The 19,657-nt window shown below is 36.9% G+C and overlaps 1 protein-coding gene across 9 annotated transcripts in view; it reads right to left on the reverse strand.

Moving 5' to 3' along the window:
* The window catches only part of tenm4 (teneurin transmembrane protein 4), a 343,760-nt gene that overhangs the window by 73,830 nt on the left and 250,273 nt on the right, over window positions 1-19,657 (reverse strand). For 7 of the 9 annotated variants that reach the window (XM_061877994.1, XM_061877993.1, XM_061877991.1 and 4 more), the window contains 5 exons: window positions 17,777-18,038; window positions 17,239-17,506; window positions 11,836-11,979; window positions 9,662-9,911; window positions 5,059-5,079 (listed from right to left, as the gene is read on the reverse strand). In XM_061877994.1, the coding sequence (XP_061733978.1) occupies window positions 5,059-5,079; window positions 9,662-9,911; window positions 11,836-11,979; window positions 17,239-17,506; window positions 17,777-18,038 (945 nt within the window). The remainder of the gene's footprint in view (window positions 1-5,058; window positions 5,080-9,661; window positions 9,912-11,835; window positions 11,980-17,238; window positions 17,507-17,776; window positions 18,039-19,657) is intronic. The other 2 variants (XM_061877990.1, XM_061877988.1) reach the window with 1 other exon arrangement.

The raw sequence follows: 19,657 nt of genomic DNA on the forward strand, positions 1-19,657 counted from the left end.
CTTTGTAAACAACAATTGTACACACTATTATACTGTACTTAGTGCACACTAATAGTACACACTATATAATACTTTGTACACACTGATAGGACACACTATTTTATACTTTGTACACACTAACAGTACACACTATTTTATAATTTGGACACATTAATAATATACACTATTTCAAACTTTGTGGACACTAATAGTACACACTTTCATATTTTTTACAAACTCAAAGAACACACTATTTTATACTTTGTACACACTAATAGTACACACTATTTTTTACGTTGTACAATGATAGTACACAGTATTTTATACTTTGTACACACTACTAGTACACACTATCTTATACTTTGTACACACTAATAGAACACACTATTATATAATTTGTACAATAATAGTACACGCTATTTTATACTTTGTACACACTAATAGTACACACTATTTTATACTTTGTACAATAATAGTACACGCTATTTTATACTTTGTACACACTAATAGTACACACTATTTTATACATTGTACAATAATAGTACACACTATTTTATACTTTATACACACTAATAGTACACACTATTTTATACTTTGTACAATAATAGTACACGCTATTTTATACTTCGTACACACTAATAGTACACACTATTTTATACTTTGTACACACTAATAGTACACACTATTTCATACTTTTTACAATAATAGTACACGCTATTTTATACCTTGTACACACTAATAGTACACACTATTTTATACTTTGTACACACTAATAGTACACACTATTTTATACATTGTACAATAATAGTACACGCTATTTTTTACTTTATACACACTAATAGTACACACTATCTTATACTTTGTACAATAATAGTACACGCTATTTTATACTTTGTACACACTAATGGTACACACTATTTTATACTTTGTACACACTAATGGTACACACTATTTTATACTTTGTACACAAATAGTACACACTATTTTATACTTTGTACACACTTTCTTTCTTTTATTTTCTTAGTTTATTTGGAAGATGAATATTTACAATACAATACAAACAATACAATATTACCTCACATTTCATTATGCCCGAAAAGGAGTAGGAAGAAGCAAAGTTTATTTAATCCTACCCCTTTCCCACTTCAGAGCGCCCACGAATACATACACACATCTACTGACCCTCTTTACAGCAAAGTATCAAAATGACATCCGTGATTGAGCAAAACAACAGTTCTGTAACATGCAGTTAACTAATCCAGTCATTACCAACATACTGAGATGAAGAATATCTTAATTTCGATAAGGTTGAAAGTGTTTCTCATAATTCTTCTTCTTTGTACTTTGTAAGCACTATTAATTTGAACAGCCTCTTAAAGTGGATCATATCAGTACAATGTTTAACTTCTTTACTTAATCCATTCCCTAATTTAATTCCACATACTGATATGCTAAGGGTTTTAAGTGGTGTACGTGCATATAAATGTTTTAAATTAGATTTTCCTGTAAGGTTATATTTCTCCTCTTTAGTTGAGAAGAATTGTTGTACTTTCTTTGGTAGCAGGTTATAATTTGCTTTGTACATCATTTTAGCTGTTTGCAATTTTACCAAATCATCAAGCTTTAATATTTTTGACTCAATGAATAAAATGTTTGTATGTTCTCTATATCCAACATTATGTATTATTCTAATTGATCATTTTTGTAACACAGTTAACGAATGTAGTGCACATTTGTAGTTGTTTTCCCATATTTCGGCACAATAACTCAGGTATGGTAACACTAGCGAGCAGTAGAGAATATAAAGTGATTTTTGGCCCAGGACGTATTTTGCTATATTCATTATGGAAATGTTTTTTGTCACCTTATGTTGTGTGTTTTGTATATGAGATTTCCAGTTCATTTATTAATACTCCCAAAAATCTGGTTTCTTTTAACCTTTCAATATCTACTCCGCCTATTTGTATTGATGTCTGATGCTCTTTTCTACTGTTACCAAATAGCATTATTTTAGTTTTACTAAAATTCAAAGATAGTCTGTTTTTATCAAACCATTTTTTTGAATTTGTTCATTTCTTCCATTCTTATTTGTATTATCTTCTCTCTGTTCTCTCCTGAACAGAAAGCAGTTGTGTCGTCTGCAAATAAAACTAACTTCAAGTCCTTTGTAACTTTACAAATGTCGTTTGTATAAAGATTAAACAATCTTGGTCCCAGTATTGATCCCTGGGGTACACCGCAAGATAAATCCAACCGTGTTGACGTATTTTCACCCATCTTCATAAATTGCATTCTGTTGGTCAAATAGCTTCTTACCCAGTTCAATACCAAATCTCTGATGCCATATCGTTCTAGTTTTTGTATTAAAATATCATGATTAATTGTGTCAAATGCTTTTGTTAAATCCATGAATATTGCGGCTGCACATTCTTTACCGTCTATTGCAGTGGTTCTCAAATGGGGGTACGCGTACCCCTGGGGGTATTTGAAGGTATGCCAAGAGAGCTTTTTTAAAAATATTTTGAAAATAGCAACAATTCAAAAAGCTTTTATAAATATATTTATTGAATAATACTTCAACAAAATATGAATGTAAGTTCATAAACTGTGAAAAGAAATGCAATATTCAGTGTTGACAGCTAGATTTTTTGTGGATATGTTCCATAAATATTGATGTTAAAGATTTATTTTTCCATCCATCCCATCCCTCCATTTCTACCGCTTATTCCCTTTCGGGGTTGCGGGGGGCGCTGGCGCCTATCTCAGCTACAATCGGGCGGAAGGCAGGGTACACCCTGGACAAGTCGCCACCTCATCGCAGGGCCAACACAGATAGACAGACAACATTCACACTCACATTCACACACTAGGGCCAATTCAGTGTTGCCAATCAACCTATCCCCAGGTGCATGTCTTTGGAAGTGGGAGGAAGCCGGAGTACCCGGAGGGAACCCACGCATTCACGGGGAGAACATGCAAACTCCACACAGAAAGATCCCGAGCCTGGATTTGAACCCAGGACTGCAGGAACTTCGTATTGTGAGGCAGACGCACTAACCCCTCTGCCACCGTGAAGCCCAAGATTTCTTTTTTTTGTGAAGAAATTTTAAAAATTTAATTCATGAATCCAGATGGATCTCTATTACAATCCCCAAAGAGGGCACTTTAAGTTGATGATTACTTCTATATGTAGAAATCTTTATGTTGCGATCCGCTGCTCGGATCTTCACAGTTTGCTGTCATGCATCTGACAAAGACTTGCTTTCCATACACGCTAGCTCTTGCGCTGCGTTTTGTTTATTATAGCTCTCATGGTAATGGTTTGCTTTCCCTTTTTTGTGCTTTTGTGCCAAGTTTAGTTTATCTGTTCTTATTCCTAGTTTCCATGCTAGCGCCATTTGTTTGCCTTTGCTGCTTAACACCAGTGTTTTTGTTTCTAACCTGTTTTGAGTTAAAAAATCTTTATTTCTTACCTCAAGCTGTGTTTTTGGTCGACACATCCCTGGAAGAACATATCCGGCATCGTTATGCAACATAGTCTTCACACTTTATTTATAATCGAATCACTTGTTTATTTTTCAACAAGTTTTTAGTTATTGTTATACCTTTTTTTCCCAAATAGTTCAAGAAAGACCACTACAAATGAGCATTATGTTGCACTGTTATACAATTTAATAAATCAGAAACTGATGACATGGTGCTGTATTTTACTTCTTTATCTCTTTTTTTCAACCGAAAATGCTTTGCTCTGATTAGGGGGTACTTGAATAAAAAAAATGTTCACAAGGGGTACATCACTGAAAAAAGGTTAAGAACCACTGGTCTATTGCATTCGTAATTTCCTCTGTTATTGTGATTAATGCTATTGACGTTGAAATATTTGCTCTAAATCCAAATTGGTTCTCCTCGAGCGTTCCACTTTTGTTGATACATTTATCTAATCGGCTATTGAATAGTTTTTCCATGATTTTGGAGAATTATGGAAGTAATGAAACTGGTCTGTAGTTAGTGAACTGGTTTATATTTCCGTTCTTATGAATTGGTACAACTTTTGCAATTTTCATTTTGTCAGGGAATTTGCCGGTTAGAAATGATACGTTACTGAAATATGTAAGAGGTTCTGAAATGTCATCTATAACCTTTTTTAACCACTAATAGTACACACTATTTTGTACTTTGTAACACTAACAGTACACACTATTTTGTACTTTGTAACACTAATAGTACACATAATTTTATACTTTCTAACACTAAGAGTACACACAATTGTATACTTTGTACACAATAATAGTACACACTATTTAGTCCTTTCTAACTCTTATAGTATACACAATTTTATACTTTGTACACACTAATAGTACACACTATTTTATACTTTCTAACACTAATAGCACACACAATTGTATACTTTGTACACACTAATAGGACACACTATTTTGTCCTTTCTAACTCTTATAGTATGCAAAATTTTATACTTTGTACACACTAATAGTACACACTGTTTTGTACTTTGTAAAACTAATAGTACACACTATTTTGTACTTTGTAACACTAATAGTACACATATTTTTATACTTTCTAACACTAACAGTACACACAATTTTATACTTTGTACACAATAATAATACACACTATTTAGTCCTTTCTAACTCTTATAGTATACACAATTTTATACTTTGTACACACTAATAGTACACACTATTTTGTACTTTTTAACAGTAATAGTACACACAATTTTATACTTTGTACACAGTAATAGTACACAGTATTTTGTACGTTCTAACTCTAATAGTACACACAATTGTATACTTTGTACACACTAATAGGACACACTATTTTGTACTTTCTAACAGTAATAGTGCACACTATTTTGTTAAAAAAAAAAAAGCAGACATTTTTTTTGACACTGAATGATCTTGCTTTAAGGGGAAACTCTCAATTGCGTTCAAAGGTTCACTGCGAAACTGAGGTGTGTGTGTGTGTGTGCGTGTGTGTGTGTGTGTGTGTGTGTGTGTGTGTGTGTGTGTGCATGCGAAGCACTTTCTGCTTCAAAGCCCAGTGAGATGGTTTAAGTCTTACCTGCGACTGAAGTCTTTATTTCTGCCAAAAGCAGCAAAAAAGGAAAGAAGATGTTAGTCAGCACAATGAGGGAATGTTAGTAAGATTGTCTGGAAATATATATATATATATATATATCCATCCATCCATCCATCCATTTTCTACCGCTTATTCCCTTTCGGGGTCGCGGGGGGCGCTGGCGCCTATCTCAGCTACAATCGGGCGGAAGGCGGGGTACACCCTGGACAAGTCGCCACCTCATCGCAGGGCCAACACAGATAGACAGACAACACTCACACTCACATTCACACACTAGGGCCAATTTAGTGTTGCCAATCAACCTATCCCCAGGTGCATGTCTTTGGAAGTGGGAGGAAGCCGGAGTACCCGGAGGGAACCCACGCATTCACGGGGAGAACATGCAAACTCCACACAGAAAGATCCCGAGCCTGGATTTGAACCCAGGACTGCAGGACTTTCGTATTGGATGGATGGATGGATGTATATATATATATGTATGTATGTATATACTAGGGTTGTATGTATACCGATATTCGGTATAGTACCGCAATACTAATGGATCATGTTCGGTACTATACCGACTGTAAGAAGTACCGGTCCCCCACGTCGTGTCATGAAGACAAGCATGTTCGGCAGTACACAGACACAGAGCACTTACATTTGTAGACAGAAAAGGGAGAACGGACACATTTTGGCTTAATAAAGGTAAAGTTATAACACTGAAACGCCCTCAGGAAGAGGTGTTTTAAGACATGGCTAGCTATCCGCGGTCTGCGGTGTTGTAACTACTTCAATATCACTAATCCTTGTCTCCATGGAGATATGTCATTTATATTTACTTCAATTATCATCCCTGTAGGGTGATAGCTCTAAATGCTTTATTACACACTGGATTCATGACAATGGGTGTAATAAGAATGGTATATAATTGGCAAAGTCAAAACAAGACTTCGTTATGCCCGATCATGAAGCATTAAGAAGATTATCTTGACTTTGAACACACTACACACAAATGAATGAAAAGCTTAGTCAACAACCATACATGTCACACTAAGTAAGGGTGGCTGTATGAACAACGCCAACACTGTCATAAATATGTGCCATATCACGAAACCGCACTAAATAACACTGTCATAAACTTATGCCATATAGTGAAACCACACTAAACAACAATGACCAACACATTTTGGGAGAATATGTGCACCGCAACACAAAATAAACACAAGAAAACTCCCTGAATTCCACAAAAGAATTCCCAGAATATTATATATATATATATATATATATATATATATATATATATATATATATATATATATATATATATATATATATATATATATATATATATATACATATATATATATATACATATATATATATATATATATATATATATATATATATATATATATATATATATATATATATATATATATATATATATATATATATATATATATATATGATTTGCAAATCATTTTCAACCCATATTCAGTTGAATATGCTACGAAGACAACATATTTAATGTCCAAACTGATGAAGATTTTTTTTTTGCAAATAATCACTAACTTTAGAATTTGATGCCAGCAACATGTGACAAAGAAGTTGGGAAAGGTGGCAATAAATACTGATAACGTTGAGGAATGCTCATTAAACACTTATTTGGAACACCCCACAGGTCCATCCATCCATCAATCCCTCATCTTCCGCTTATCCAAGGTCGGGTCGCTTGGGCAGCAGCCTAAGCAGGGAAGCCCAGACTTCCCTCTCCCCAGCAACTTTGTCTAGGTCTTCCCGGGGGATCCTGAGGCGTTCCCAGGCCATCCGGGAGACATAGTCTTCCCAACGTGTCCTGGGTCTTCCCCGTGGCCTCCTACTGGTTGGACGTGCCCTAAACACCTCCCTAGGGAGGCGTTCGGGTGGCATCCTGACCAGATGCCCGAGCCACCTCATCTGGCTCCTCTCGATGTGGAGGAGCAGCGGCTTTACTTTGAGTTCCTCCCGGATGGTAGAGCTTCTCACCCTATCTCTAAGGGAGAGCCCCGCCACCCGGCGGAGGAAACTCATTTCGGCCGCTTGTACCCGTGATCTTATCCTTTCGGTCATGACCCAAAGCTCATGACCATAGGTGAGGATGGGAACGTAGATCGATCGGTAAATTGAGAGCTTTGCCTTCCGGCTCAGCTCCTTCTTCACCACAACGGATCGATACAACGTCCGCATTACTGAAGACGCCGCATCGATCCGCCTGTCGATCTCACGATCCACTCCTCCCCTACTCGTGAACAGGACTCCTAGGTACTTGAACTCCTCCACTTGGGGCAGGGTCTCCTCCCCAACCCGGAGATGGCACTCCATCCTTTTCCAGGCGAGAACCATGGATTCGGACTTGGAGGTGCTGATTCTCATTCCGGTCGCTTCACACTCGGCTGCGAACCGATCCAGTGAGAGCTGAAGATCCCGGCCAGATGAAGCCATCAGGAACACATCATCTGCAAAAAGCAGAGACCTAATCCTGCGGTCACCAAACCGGAACCCCTCAACGCCTTGACTGCGCCTATAAAATTCTGTCCATAAAAGTTATGAACAGAATCGGTGACAAAGGACAGCCTTGGTGGAGTCCAACCTTCACTGGAAACGGGTCCGACTTACTGCCAGCAATGCAGACCAAGCTCTGACACTGATCATACAGGGAGCGGACCGCCACGATAAGACAGTCCGATACCCCATACTCTCTGAGCACTCCCCACAGGACTTCCTGAGGGACACGGTCGAATGCCTTCTCCAAGTCCACAAATCACATGTAGAGTGGTTGGGCAAACTCCCATGCACCCTCAAGAACCCTGCCGAGAGTATAGAGCTGGTCCACAGTGTGTGCAGGCTAATTTTGAACAGGTGGGTGCCATGATTGGGTATCAAAACAGCTTCCCTAAAAATGCTCAGTCTTTCACAACCGTCCACAACTGCGTGAGCAAATAGTCAAACAGTTTAAGAACAACGCTTCTCAAAGTGCAATTACAAGAAATTTAGGGATTTTAACATCTGCGGTCCATAATATCATTAAAAGGTTCAGAGAATCTGGAGAATCACTCCACGTAAGCGGCATGGGCGGAAACCAACATTGAATGACTGTGACCTTCGATCCCTCAGACGACACTGTATCAAAAACCTACATCAATCTCTAAAATATATCACCACATGGGCTCAGGAACACTTCAGAAAACCACTGTCACTAAATACAGTTCTTCGCTACATCTGTAAGTGCAAGTTAAAGTTCTACTACGCAAAGCGAAAGCCATTTATCAACAACATCCAGAAACGTCGCCGGCTTCTCTGGGCCCGAGATCATCTAAGATGGACTGATGCAAAGTGGAAAAGTGTTCTGTGGTCTGACGAGTCCACATTTCAAATTGTTTTTGGAAATATTCGACATCGTGTCATCCGGACCAAAGGGGAAGCGAACCATCTAGACTGTTATCGACACAAAGTTCAAAACCCAGCATCTGTGATGGTATGGGGGTGCATTGGTTCCCAAGGCATGGGTAACTTACACATCTGTGAAGGCACAATTAATGCTGAAAGGTACATACAGGTTTTGGAACAACATATGCTGCCATCTAAGCGCCGTCTTTTTCATGGACGCCCCTGCTTATTTCAGCAAGACAATGCCAAGCCACATTCAGCACGTGTTACAACAGCATTGCTTCGTAAAAAAAAAGAGTGCAGGTACTTTCCTGGCCCGCCTGCAGTCCAGACCTGTCTCCCATCAAAAATGTGTGGTGCAATATGAAGCGTAAAATACGACAGCGGAGACCCCGGATTGTTGAACGACTGAAGCCCTACATAAAACACTTTCAAAGCTTCAACAAATAGTTTCCTCAGTTCCCAAACGTTTATTGAGTGTTGTTAAAAGAAAAGGTGATGTAACACAGTGTTGAACATGCCCTTTCCCAACTACTTTGACACATGTTGCAGCCATGAAATTCTAAGTTAATTATTTGCAAAAAATACAAAAATAAAGCTTATGACTTTGAACATCAAATATGTTGTCTTTGAAGTGCATTCAACTGAATATGGGTTGATAACGATTTGCAAATCATTGTATTCCGTTTATATCTACATCTAACACAATTTACCAACTCATATGGAAACGGGGTTTGTATATACGTATATACATGTATGTATGTGAATAAGTACATAATTTTTCACCATTGAAAAGTGTACACTAGACAGATAACTTCCAAGTTTTAACCCCATGAACGGACATTTAGTTTGCTGTAATGAAATATGTTTGAAACATTGTGCTTTTTCAAACGGCTCAAAAAGAACATAAATACATCTTTAATGACACAAAATAAAGTCGCCTGCAGTGTGTTGGTGTCTTTTGTAGTTTGTGAGAAGACATAATTTGTATTCCTGCTGTAGGAGCACTTGCATTTAGAGGAGGAGCTACACATCTTTTTTTTAGACGTTAATGGTGTTCATATTGCTATGTAATCAGAAAAGAGTGCAGATGGAGGCGTTAGTGAATGGAGGTCCCACTGTAGAGGTATGTTTTAAATGAATGTATTATTTATAAATCCATCTTGTGTGTCCTCACCTGAGCTCCAGCACGCTGGTGACGTTCCCGGTGGTGTAGATCCTCCGCACGTAGTTGAAGTCGCCCACGTACAGGCTGCCGTCCCAGCCGCACGCCAACGCCACGGGCGCCAGCAGCTTGTTGCCGTCCGCCATGCCGTTACAGCTGGGGCAGGAGATGCTGCGGCGCCGCCCGTTTCCCATCACGCTGCCCATGACGGGCGGCTGCTGGGAGATGAAGATGTTCTCCCCGTTGCCCATGTGGAGGATACCTGCACAAAGGTAATACATTTTTGGTTACATTTATATCATACATTTGTGTTTATAATTATGTTTACATTTATGGCATACATTAATGTTTTTATTTATGTCATACATTTATGTTAACATTTATGTCATACATTTGTTTATATTTATATCAAAAATGTATGTTTATATTATACATTTATACTATACATTTATGTTTATATTTATGTCACATATTTATTTTTACATGTATATCATACAGTTATGTTTACATTTACATAATACATTTTTGGTTACATTTGTATCATACATTTGTGTTTATAATTATGTTTACATTTATATCGTACATTTATGTTTACATTTATGGCATACATTTATTTTTTTATTTATGTCATACATTTATGTGTACATTCATATCATTCATGCATGTTTACATTTATTTCATACATTTGTTTATATTTATATCAAAAATGTATGTTTATATTATACATTTATACTATACATTTATGTTTATATTTATGTCATATATTTATGTTTACATGTATATCATACATTTATGTTTACATTTACGTAATATATTTTTGGTTACATTTATATCATACATTTGTGTTTATAATTATGTTTACATTTATATCATACATTTATGTTTACATTTATGGCATACATTTATTTTTTATTTATGTCATACATTTATGTGTACATTTATATCATTCATGCATGTTTACATTTATGTCATACATTTGTTTATATTTATATCAAAAATGTATGTTTATATTATACATTTATACTAACATTTATGTTTATATTTATGTCATATATTTATGTTTACATGTATATCATACATTTATGTTTACATTTACATAATACATTTTTGGTTACATTAATATCATACATTTGTGTTTCTACTTATGTTTACATTTATATCATACATTTATGTCTACATTATATAATTCATATATGTTTCATTCATATCATACATTTAGGTTTACATTTATATCATACATGTATGTTTACATTTATGTTTGTATTATATCATACAGTTATGTGTATATTATATCATTCATTTATGTTTACATTTATATCATACATTCATGTTTACATTATATCATTAATTTATGTTTTCATTCATATAATACATTTAGGTTTACATTTATATCATACATGTATGTTTATATTTATATTATACATGTATGTTTACATTTATACTATACATTTATGTTTTTATTCATGCCAGACATTTATGTTTACATCATATAATTCATTTATGCTTTCATTCATATCATACATTTATGTGTACATTTAAATAATAAATACATTTTTGCATTATATCATTCATTTATACTTTCATTCATATCATACATTTAGGTTTACATTTATATCATACATGCATGTTTATATATATGTATCATACATTTATGTTTATTTTTATGTTTATATTTATATCATACATTTATGTTTATATTTATGTCGTACATTTATGTTTACATCTATATCATACATGTATGTTTACATTTATATCATCATACATGTATGTTTACATTCATATCATACATGTATGTTTACATTGATGTCATACATTTATGTTTATATTTAAATCGTATATCTATGTTTGTATTTATATTAAACATGTATGTTTATACTTATATTACACATTCATGTTTGCATATATATTATACATTTATGTTTGCATTTATATCATACATTTATGTTTATCTTTATGTCTCACATTTATGTTTATATGAATATCATACATTTATGTTTACATTATATTCATTTATGCTTTTATTTATATCATACATTTAGGTCTACATTTATATCATACATTTATGTTTATATTTATGTGATACATTTATGTTTGTATTTATATCATACATTTATGTTTATATTTATGTCATACATTATTAGTGTGCTGCCACAATGGCGTAAACAAAAGTAGTGAAGTGTACTCACCACTCTGTAGGTTGAGAGCGTGATGGTAGTCCAAGGTCCATCCTCCCAGATTGGATGCTGTGCTCTCATAGCCTTGAAGAATTGCCGTCCTTTTCTCCCAAACGACCACGTCTGCACACGACTCGTACTCTAGACCCACTGACACTTCAACACAACACAGGAGTATTACACACACATATAGTACTGCAATATTACACACATACTGTACTACTATATTACAAATGTTCTGTTGTACTATATTCCACACATACTGCACTACATTATTACACACGTATTGTACTACAATATTACACATGTACTGTATTACTATATTACACACATACTGTACTACAATAATACACACATACTGTAATACTACATTACAGACTTACTGCACTACAATATTACACACGTGTTGTACTACAATATTACACACATACTCTACTACTATATTACACACATACTGTACTGCAATATTACACATGTACTGTACTACAATATTACACAAATACTGTGCTACAATATTACACACATACTGCACTACATTATTACACACGTATTGTACTACAATATTACACATGTACTGTACTACTATATTACACACATACTGTACTACAATAATACACACATACTGTAATACTACATTACAGACTTACTGCACTACATCATTACACACGTATTGTATTACAATATTACACATTACACACATTCTCTACTACTATATTACACACATACTGTACTGCAATATTACACACGTACTGTACTACAATATTACACAAATACTGTGCTACAATATTACACACATACTGCACTACTATATCACAAATGTTCTGTACTACTATATTAAACACATACTGCACTACATTATTACACACGTATTGTACTACAATATTACACATGTACTGTACTACTATATTACACACGTACTCCACTTCAATATTACACACTTATTGTACTACAATATTACACACACACTGTAATACTATATTAAACACATATTGTAGTACAATAATACACACACAGTACTACTAAAAGGTAATATTGCACACATACTGTAATACTATATTACACACATATTGTACTACAATAATACACAAACAGGACTACTAAAAGGTAATATTACACACATACTATACCATTAAGTAGTAGTATTACACATACTGTACTACTAGGGAAGTAATATTACACACATACTCCTACAATAAGTAATATTACACACATACTACCAGAAGAAGTAATAATACACAAATACTACTAGTAGAAGTAATATCGCACATGTACTAATAGAAAAAGCAGTATCACGCATACACTACTAAAAAGATAACGTTACACAAATACTACAAGAAGAAGTGATATTACAAGCGTACGGCTAGGAGTAATATTAGACAAATACTTCCAGCGGAAATAATATTCCATAAATACTGCAAGAATAAGTAATATTAGACAAATACTGAAAGAAGAAGTAGTACAACACAAATACTGAAAGAAGAAGTAATGTTCCACAAATACTCCTAGAATAAGTAATATTCAACAAATACTACTAGAAGAAGTACTTTTCAACAAATACTGCAAAAAGAAGTATTATGTTACAGTTCATACACCTGCCGCCTTTTACTCCGCTGAGCACACCTCGGGACACGCCCACGGGTAATCCTCTCCGGCGGCGGTCCCGCCTCCACGCAGCTGCAGTCACTCTGCTACCAGTACACCTAACGCTGATGAGAGTCCTGCCTTCTTCAGCCAGATTGTCTTGCGTTCCAGTGCCAGAACGTAGCTACATGTACTTACACAGTAATCCTCTCAAGTCTCTCCTACTTTGCTCATGTGCTTCCTCGTTGTTTGTGTTTCCCCTCCATCGCTCTAACTGTGTCTTTTCCTGTGTCGTTATCCAGCAACCCTTCGTCATCCCCTGGTTTCGAGGTGTATGTCTCGTCTCCCTGGATCCCCTCTGGACTCTTTCCTGCCTCCCTGGTTCTCGACATCACGCCTGCCTTTTGACCACGACGTTTCGTTCCAGCCCCTGACCTCCTGCCTGTCCCCTAGACCTACGAGCCTGCCTTGCCCTTTCTGGGCTTCCGCACCAATCTCAACACAAACCTTCAACACCACCTGATAACAATCCTCATATATCTGCAACACATAGTCACACCTTATACATTTGGTAAAAACACACACTTCACATATATTTGTATATTTCTATAATCACGCTGCATGCTAACGACGTCCCTGTCTCCGTATATTATGTTTCTCCCCCTGTACCGTTACATAATATTCCACAAATACTACAAGAAGAAGTAACATTTGAAAAATACTACAAAACTGACTTTTCCGCAACTACTGCAAAAAAGAAGTAATATTCCACAAATACTGCAAGAAAGAGTAACGTTACAAGCAAACTACTTGAAGAAGTAATATTCCACAAATACTGCACGAAGAAGTGACGCCTGTACCATGATACCATACCATAATAAACAGATTATATCTTCTAACTGTAACAACCCCAGAGTTCTGTTCAAAACTATTAACACTGTCATAGATGCTCCCAAATCTGTTGGTGTTGATCATGGGTGTCAAACTCTGGCCCCCGTGTAATTTCATTTGGCCCTTGAGGCAATATCAAATTTCTTCCGCTTATCCGAGGTCGGGTCGCGGGGGCAACGGCCTAAGCAGGGAAACCCAGACTTCCCTCTCCCTAGCCACTTCGTACAGCTCTTCCCGGGGGATCCCGAGGCGTTCCCAGGCCAGCCGGGAGACATAGTCTTCCCAACGTGTCCTGGGTCTTCCTCGTGGCCTCCTACCAGTTGGACGTGCCCTAAACACCTCCCTAGGGAGGCGTTCGGGTGGCATCCTGACCAGATGCCCGAACCACCTCATCTGGCTCCTCTCGATGTGGAGGAGCAGCGGCTTTACTTTGAGTTCCTCCCGGATGGCAGAGCTTCTCACCCTATCTCTAAGGGAGAGCCCCGCCACACGGCGGAGGAAACTCATTTCGGCCGCTTGTACCCGTGATCTAATCCTTTCGGTCATGACCCAAAGCTCATGACCATAGGTGAGGATGGGAACGTGGATCAACCGGTAAATTGAGAGCTTTGCCTTCCGGCTCAGCTCCTTCTTCACCACAACGGATCGGTACAAAGTCCGCATTACTGAATACGCCGCACCGATCCGCCTGTCGATCTCACGATCCACTCTTCCCCCACTTGTGAACAAGACTCCTAGGTACTTGAATTCCTCCACTTGGGCCAGGGTCTCCTCCCCAACCCGGAGATGTCACTCCACCCTTTTCCGGGCAAGAACCATGGACTCGGACTTGGAGGTGCTGATTCTCATTCCGGTCGCTTCACACTCGGCTGCAAACCGATCCAGTGAGAGCTGAAGATCCCGGTCAGATGAAGCCATCAGGACCACATCATCTGCAAAAATCAGAGACCTAATCCTGCGGTCACCAAACCGGAACCCCTCAACGCCTTGACTGCGCCTAGAAATTCTGTCCATAAAATCCTTGCCCCAATCCTATTTGCGCTTTACCTTCTCCCCCTTGGTTCTATTTTTAGGAAGTATGGTATGGCATTTCATTTTTATGCCGATGATTGCCAGATCTATTTTCCCATGACACAAAATAACACGGTTCAACGTCTCATTGACTGCCTGCGCGACATCAAAGCCTGGCTTTCAGCTAACTTCCTGAGTCTAAATCAAGACAAAACAGAAGTTATGTTGTTCGGTCTAAGTTGCTCTCCCTCCCCCAACTCTGACCCCGTATCTCAGCGACTGTGTCACAAACCTGGGGGGTAAAGCTCGACTCAGATTTTAAATTCGAAAAACAAATCAGCAGCGTCGTTCAAAAAAGCTTTTATCAACTACGCCAAATAGCGAAAGTGAAACCGCTTCTGTCAGGACATGATCTCGAGAAATTAAGTCACGCCTTTATCTCGAATGGTTTATAATAATGCAACACCCTGTATGTCGGCATTAGCCAGGCCTCCCTCGCCCGCCTGCAGCTTGTGCAGAACTCTGCTGCTCGTCTGCTAACACGGACCCGCAGACGTGAGCACATCACCCCTATATTAGCGTCCCTTCACTGGGTCCCTGTGCGTTATCGAATCAATTTTAAACTCGTTCTATTTGCTTTTAAATGTCTAAACAACCTCGCGCCAACATATCTCTCGGACCTCCTTCAGCCTTACTGCCACACCCGATCCCTAAGATCAGCCGATCAGCTGCTACTGACGGTCCCTGACACAAGGCTGAAGCTCAGAGGTGACAGAGCTTTCGCCGCTGCTGCTCCCAAGCTCTGGAACGACCTACCTCTGAGTGTTAGACAAGCCTCCTCTCTTCCTGTTTTTAAATCTCTCTTAAAAACATACTTTTATTCCTTGGCTTTTAACACTGAGTGATATCCATCCTGCATTATACACCTGCTGCGAACCTGTTTTTATGTTTTATTTATTTATCTTTTATCATGTTCTGTTTGTGTTGTGTTGTTTGCTCGGTCCTCGTATTATCTTTTAACCTGTCCATTGTACAGAACTTTGGCTACCCCCGTGGTAAATTTTAAATGTGCTTTATAAATAAAGTTGGTTTTGATTTGATTTGATAAGAACATCAACAATAATAATAATAACAACAACAACAACAACAACAACAATAATAATAATAATAATACCAATAATAATAATAGATTAATAACAATAATAATCATAATAATGATAATGATTAATAATAATAAGAAGAATAACTATAAAAACAATAACAATACTGAAACAAATAATAATAAATAAATAAATAAACAATAACAACAATATAAATAATACTAATTATACTACTACTACTAATAATGATAATCAAAATAATAAAAAATACAAATAAATACAAAACAAGTAATACTAATACTACTACTACTACTACTACTACTAATAATAATAGCAGTAAATAAATAAATAATAATTATAACAATAATATTAATAATCATACTATATTAATAATAATAATAACAATAGTAATAACAATGACAATAATAATAATAATAATAATAAATACAAAAATAGTTATGATGAAAATAATAATATTGATAATAACAATAATAACCACAATAATGATAATAATAATTATAAAAACAATAATAACAATAACAATAATAATACATAATTAAATAAATAAATAATAACAATACCAACAATAATACTAATACTAATTTTACTACTACTACTACTAATAATAATAATAATAATAATAATAATCATAATAACAATAAGAGTAAATAAATATAAATACATAATAATAATAATAATAATCATCATCATCATCATCATATTAATAATAATAACAATAATAATAAATAAATAAATACAAAAAAATACTACTACTAATAATAATTATAATAATAGTAATAATAATTTGAAACAAGTATACATAATAGTTTACCAAAGGCCTGGGACAAGCCGTAGACCTTCTGGCCGTACACGTCAGTTTTGTCCCACACAAAGTCGTAGGAGAGGTTGGGGGCGGCGGGAAAGAACTTCCTGAAGAGGCGACCCTCCACGGCCACCATCAGGTGCACCTTCATCAGGTTGAAGGGGATGGTGGAGTGTGTGAGCGCCACCTTCAGCATGGACTTGTAGCCTGACGTCCTGCTGCTCAGGTACACTAGTCTCATGTCTGTACCTGGGATCCTCACTTCCTCCTGCAGAGTCTACACACACACACACACACACACACACACACACACACACACACACACACACACACACACACACACACACACACACACACACACACACACACACACCATGTTTGTATGATGACATACACACACTCCATGTTTGTATGACACACACTCCATGTTAACTATGGTAGCTTTTATGCTACTTTTATGCTATTAACTATTATAGTTTTGTTATCAACTATTATAGAGTGTGTGAGTGTGTGTGTGTGTGTGTGTGTGTGTGTGTGTGTGTGTCACCTGGATCTCAGGAACCACCGTGCCCCTCTCGCCGCAGGATCCGGCGAAGGCGGTGAGCGGCGCCGGCGTGACCACCGGGCTGGGCCGGGCGAAGCCACTGAGGTCGCAGCTGGGGATGTCGTTCTCCTCGTGGCGCATGACGATGGTATCCATGACGAAGAAGCGTCCCCACGGCAACCAGAGAGTGTGCTCTTGGGCGATGAAGGGAGCGCGCTCAAAGTGCAAGGCCACCGCGATGCCCCCATTGGTCAGGAGGTCGAAGCTGAGGACGCCATCAGAGACCTTGGTTTAGGGAGTGTCACTAAATATTCATATATTTATCATGTTTGGTTTAGGGAGTGTCACTAAATATTCATGTTTGTATCATGTTATGTTTAGGGAGAGTCATTATATATTCACATTTGTATCATGTTTGGTTTAGAGAGAGTCACTAAATATTCATGTTTCAATCATGTTTGGTTTAGGGAGTGTCACTAAATATTCATGTTTGTATCATGTTATGTTTAGGGAGAATCATTAAATATTCACCTTTGTATCACGTTTGGTTTAGGGAGAGTCACTAAATATTCATGTTTTTATCATAATTTGGTTCAGGGAGTGTCACTAAATATTCATATTTTTAATCATGTTTGGTTTAGAGAGTGTCACTGAATATTCATGTTTTTATCATCTTTGGTTCAGGGAGTGTCACTAAATATTCATATTTTTTAATCATCTTTGGTTCAGGGAGTGTCACTAAATATTCATATTTTTATCATGTTTGGTTTAGGGAGGGGCATCACGGTGGAAGAAGGGTTAGTGCGTCTGCCTCACAGTACGAAGTTCCTGCAGTCCTGGGTTCAAATCCAGGCTTGGGATCTTTCTGTGTGGAGTTTGCATATTCTCCCCGTGAATGCGTGGGTTCCCTCCGGGTACTCCGGCTTCCTCCCACTTCCAAAGACATGCACCTGGGGATAGGTTGATTGGCAACACTAAATTGGCCCTAGTGTGTGAATGTGAGTGTGAATGTTGTCTGTCTATCTGTGTTGGCCCTGCGATGAGGTGGTGACTTGTCCAGGGTGTACCCCGCCTTCCGCCTGGTTGTAGCTGAGATAGGTACAGCGCCCCCCGCGACCCCAAAAGGGAATAAGCGGTAGCAAATGGATGGATGGATGGGTTTAGGGAGTGTCACTGAATATTCATGTTTTTAATCATGTTTGGTTTAGAGAGTGTCACTGAATATTCATGTTTTTATCATCTTTGGTTCAGGGAGTGTCACTAAATATTCATATTTTTATCATGTTTGGTTTAGGGAGTGTCACTAAATATCCATGTTATTAATCATGTTTGGTTTAGGGAGTGTCACTAAATATTCATGTTTGTATCATGTTATGTTTAGGAAGAGTCATTAACTATTCACCTTTGTATCAACTTTGGTTCAGGGAGTGTCACTAAATATTCATATGCTTATCATGTTTGGTTCAGGGAGTGTCACTAAATATTCATGTTTTTAATCATGTTTGGTTTAGGGAGTGTCACTAAAAATTCATGTTTGTATCATGTTATGTTAAGGGAGAGTCATTAAATATTCAACTTTGTATCATGTTTGGTTTAGGGAGAGTCACTAAATATTCATGTTTTTATCATGTTTGGTTTAGAGAGAGTCACTTAATATTCATGTTTGGTTTAGGGAATGTCACTCAATATCCATGTTTATCAATGACAAACACTGGTATCTGATATGGATATCAATAACAACACTGATATCAATTGATATTTGATACTTATATCAATGACCACACTGATATCTGATAGTGGTATTTTTGACAACATTGTTATCTGATATTGATATAAATGACACTACTTCTATCTGATACTGATATTATCGACAGTATTGATATC

This window comes from Nerophis ophidion, linkage group LG18 (assembly GCF_033978795.1).
Source record: "Nerophis ophidion isolate RoL-2023_Sa linkage group LG18, RoL_Noph_v1.0, whole genome shotgun sequence".
NCBI lineage: Eukaryota > Metazoa > Chordata > Actinopteri > Syngnathiformes > Syngnathidae > Nerophis > Nerophis ophidion.